Source organism: Nicotiana attenuata, unplaced genomic scaffold (assembly GCF_001879085.1).
Source record: "Nicotiana attenuata strain UT unplaced genomic scaffold, NIATTr2, whole genome shotgun sequence".
Taxonomy (NCBI): domain Eukaryota; kingdom Viridiplantae; phylum Streptophyta; class Magnoliopsida; order Solanales; family Solanaceae; genus Nicotiana; species Nicotiana attenuata.
The window spans coordinates 62,598-65,382 of record NW_017673247.1 but is presented as its reverse complement, the minus strand read 5'-3'; the positions used below and the strand labels follow the sequence as shown (position 1 = coordinate 65,382).

Below are 2,785 nucleotides of genomic sequence, written 5' to 3'. Positions count from 1 at the left end.
ATTACCCATTCACCCCTGAGCCCGGTTATGTAAGTTGTTTCAAAATCCGACCTCAATTTGAGGTCTAAATTCCAATTTTATAAAATCCCTAATTTCTACCATGAAAATCCTAGATTTTAGGTTGAAATCTTATGAAATGTAATGGGTGATTGAACGAAATTAGGTTAGAATCACTTACCATTGAATTGAGGAAGAAGAGTTCTTGAAAAAATCGCCTCTAAGGTTTCTAGGTTTGAAAATTTGAAAGAATGAGAAAAATCCCGTCTAACTCAGCTTTTACCCAACTGCCGATATCGCAATTGCGATGTCTTGTTCGCACTTACGAACATCGCAATTTCAAGAAAGAGGTCGTAATAACGAACTCCTCTCAAAATCCCAATGATTGCAATTGCGATAAATTTGTCACAAATACGAACCCTGATGCCATCGCAAATGCGACTCTGCCTTCGCAAAAGCGGAATTGGCAAGTTCGCAAATGCGAACATTACCTCGCAAATGCGATGACCCCCCAGCCATGCCCAGGCTCGCAAATGCGAAGGTTTCTTCGTAAAGGCCAGATGCGAGATCTGGAACAAACACAAGAAACACAATGCATCAGTTATGAATTCTAAGTCCAAATCCACTCCGTAGCCTATCGGAAACTCACCCGAGCCCTCGGGGCTCCAAACCAAACATGCACACAAGTCCAAAAATATCCACTACTAGAAAATGGTAGATTTTCGACGGCCAAAACGGTCGGAATTCGGTCGGAAATCACGTATTTCCGGCTACTTTCCGACCGAATTTGGTCGGTCGGAAAAAAGTTGGTCGGAAAATAATTTCTGACCGAATCCGTCGGTGATTTCCGACTAAAGCGGTCGCAAATTTCGAAAAGGTCAGACTACCAAATAATTCACCTTTCCGACTAAAGTGGTCGGAATTTACCGACTGAATCGGTCGTAATAATACAAGGAAAATTCATAATTAAAAATTAAATTTTATTTATATTCCGACGGAATCCGTCGAAAACTGTTGAATATTAATTTTTTTTTTTGAAATTTCCGACCGAATCTGTCGAAAATTAATAATTAAAAATTAAATTTTATTTAATTTCCGACGGAATCCGTCGAAAATTTTTGAATATTAATTTTTTTTAAAAAAAAATTCCGACTGAATCAGTCGAAAATCTGACAATGTATTGTTAAATCTGGGGAGCTTTCCGACCGTTTCAGTCGGAATTTTGTACAAAACTGGGCAGAATTCTGCCCAATTTTGAGCTACACCACCTGTCAAACTATCACAAACAAAAAAATACCAACAACCAATCTAAACCAACGATACATTAATATAATAATATGAACCAACAACACATTAACACTATCTAAATTAACAGTACATTAACAAATTCTAAACCAACAATGCCAACCATTAACACAACTTAAACCAACAATACCAACATTTAAACCTAGCAATTTTGGGCATAAAAACATCCAAATAGCAGCCCATATTCAAGTTTAAAAGCAATACATAAAGTTGTCTCTCACAATCAAGTTTACCAATCAACCAAAACATCACAACTAAACTACTACACATCAGATTTAGTTTGTTCATCCTCATCATCAGATAAATCATGCCCATGTTTACGCATGAATTTCTGCATCTTAACAAATGTTCCGTATTGGGAGTCCAATTGTTGCTTCAATCCACGAATTTCGTTTCTCATATCTTCCATCTGTTCTTGATTTTGAGGAGAAGAATTGGCCAAGAGTGGGTTTGGATGACCTGTAGGTCGATGTACTCCTAGTCCGTAGACTCTGCCTTTGTTTGCTCCACCCACTGCCTCTGTCCACAATGAAGCCATATCATCAGGTGTTGGTTGAGTTGAAGGAGGCTGAGTTTGTTGCCATTCTTCCAACCTTTTATGATAATCTTCCTGAAATGAAAAACATAACTATTATGTAAACAAACTAATATTAATAAACTATAAATAATTATGAAGTTAGAATTTTACATATGTGTCTGACGCACGCGTCTCCACCCAGTGTTCTCTTGTACCATCATTTTTCTTTTTCTTATGCAACTCCTCGAAGATCTCAGCGTAAGTCACATCTCGCCCTCTTTCCTTTTCCTTCATAATAAAAAGTACGAGTTAGACTTTACAAACGTAAAATTCTATATGTAAAACTAAGAAATTTTTTATAAATAATTACCATTCTCAGTTTATGGGCCTCAAAAGTAATCGAACCTCCTGTGTGCAACGAGCCACCTTTTTTAGAGGCACGGTTTGCCTTTGCTTGTTCACTCTTTGCCTTCCATTCTGGGGTATTCCATTTCTCAAGAAGTTTATCCCAAACATCTTTTCTTAACCAATCCGGCATTTTACCGGAATTCCGAGCAGCGCACATAGTATCTTTAATCCTTATACCAACTTTCTTCTCGAAAATACTATTTATTGCATTTTGATGCTGAGGATGCCATGTACACCTTGTCTGCAATATAAAAAAGTAACATTAGATGAAGATGATAATTATTAATAAATATAATTAATTTTTACCCTAAATTGATTCCACATTTGCTCTCTGATGCTGTACGGTATCTTTTTCCAAGAAGTCCACGGCTCATGATAAAATGGCTTCATAGAATCTGTAACCATATGTGTAGCTTGAAAGGATGGCAAAAATCTGTATTAAAGTTAACATATATATAATTAATAAATATCTTTTAATTGCAAATAATACTCCTTAATGTTAACATATCTAAATGTACATTCAAAACATAAAAACTTTGTATAGAACCTTCTTACCCA

At 36.2% G+C, this 2,785-nt stretch overlaps 1 protein-coding gene across 1 annotated transcript; it reads right to left on the bottom strand.

The window, feature by feature from the left end:
• Nucleotides 1-1,466: 1,466 nt before the first annotated feature.
• LOC109215826 lies at nucleotides 1,467-2,670 on the bottom strand. The gene is made up of 4 exons (XM_019379941.1): nucleotides 2,534-2,670; nucleotides 2,190-2,468; nucleotides 1,991-2,107; nucleotides 1,467-1,912 (listed from the first exon to the last, which is right to left on the bottom strand). The coding sequence occupies exons 1-4, from the start codon at nucleotides 2,630-2,632 to the stop codon at nucleotides 1,565-1,567; spliced, it is 843 nt and encodes a 280-aa protein (XP_019235486.1). The 5' UTR covers nucleotides 2,633-2,670; the 3' UTR covers nucleotides 1,467-1,564.
• Nucleotides 2,671-2,785: the final 115 nt, after the last annotated feature.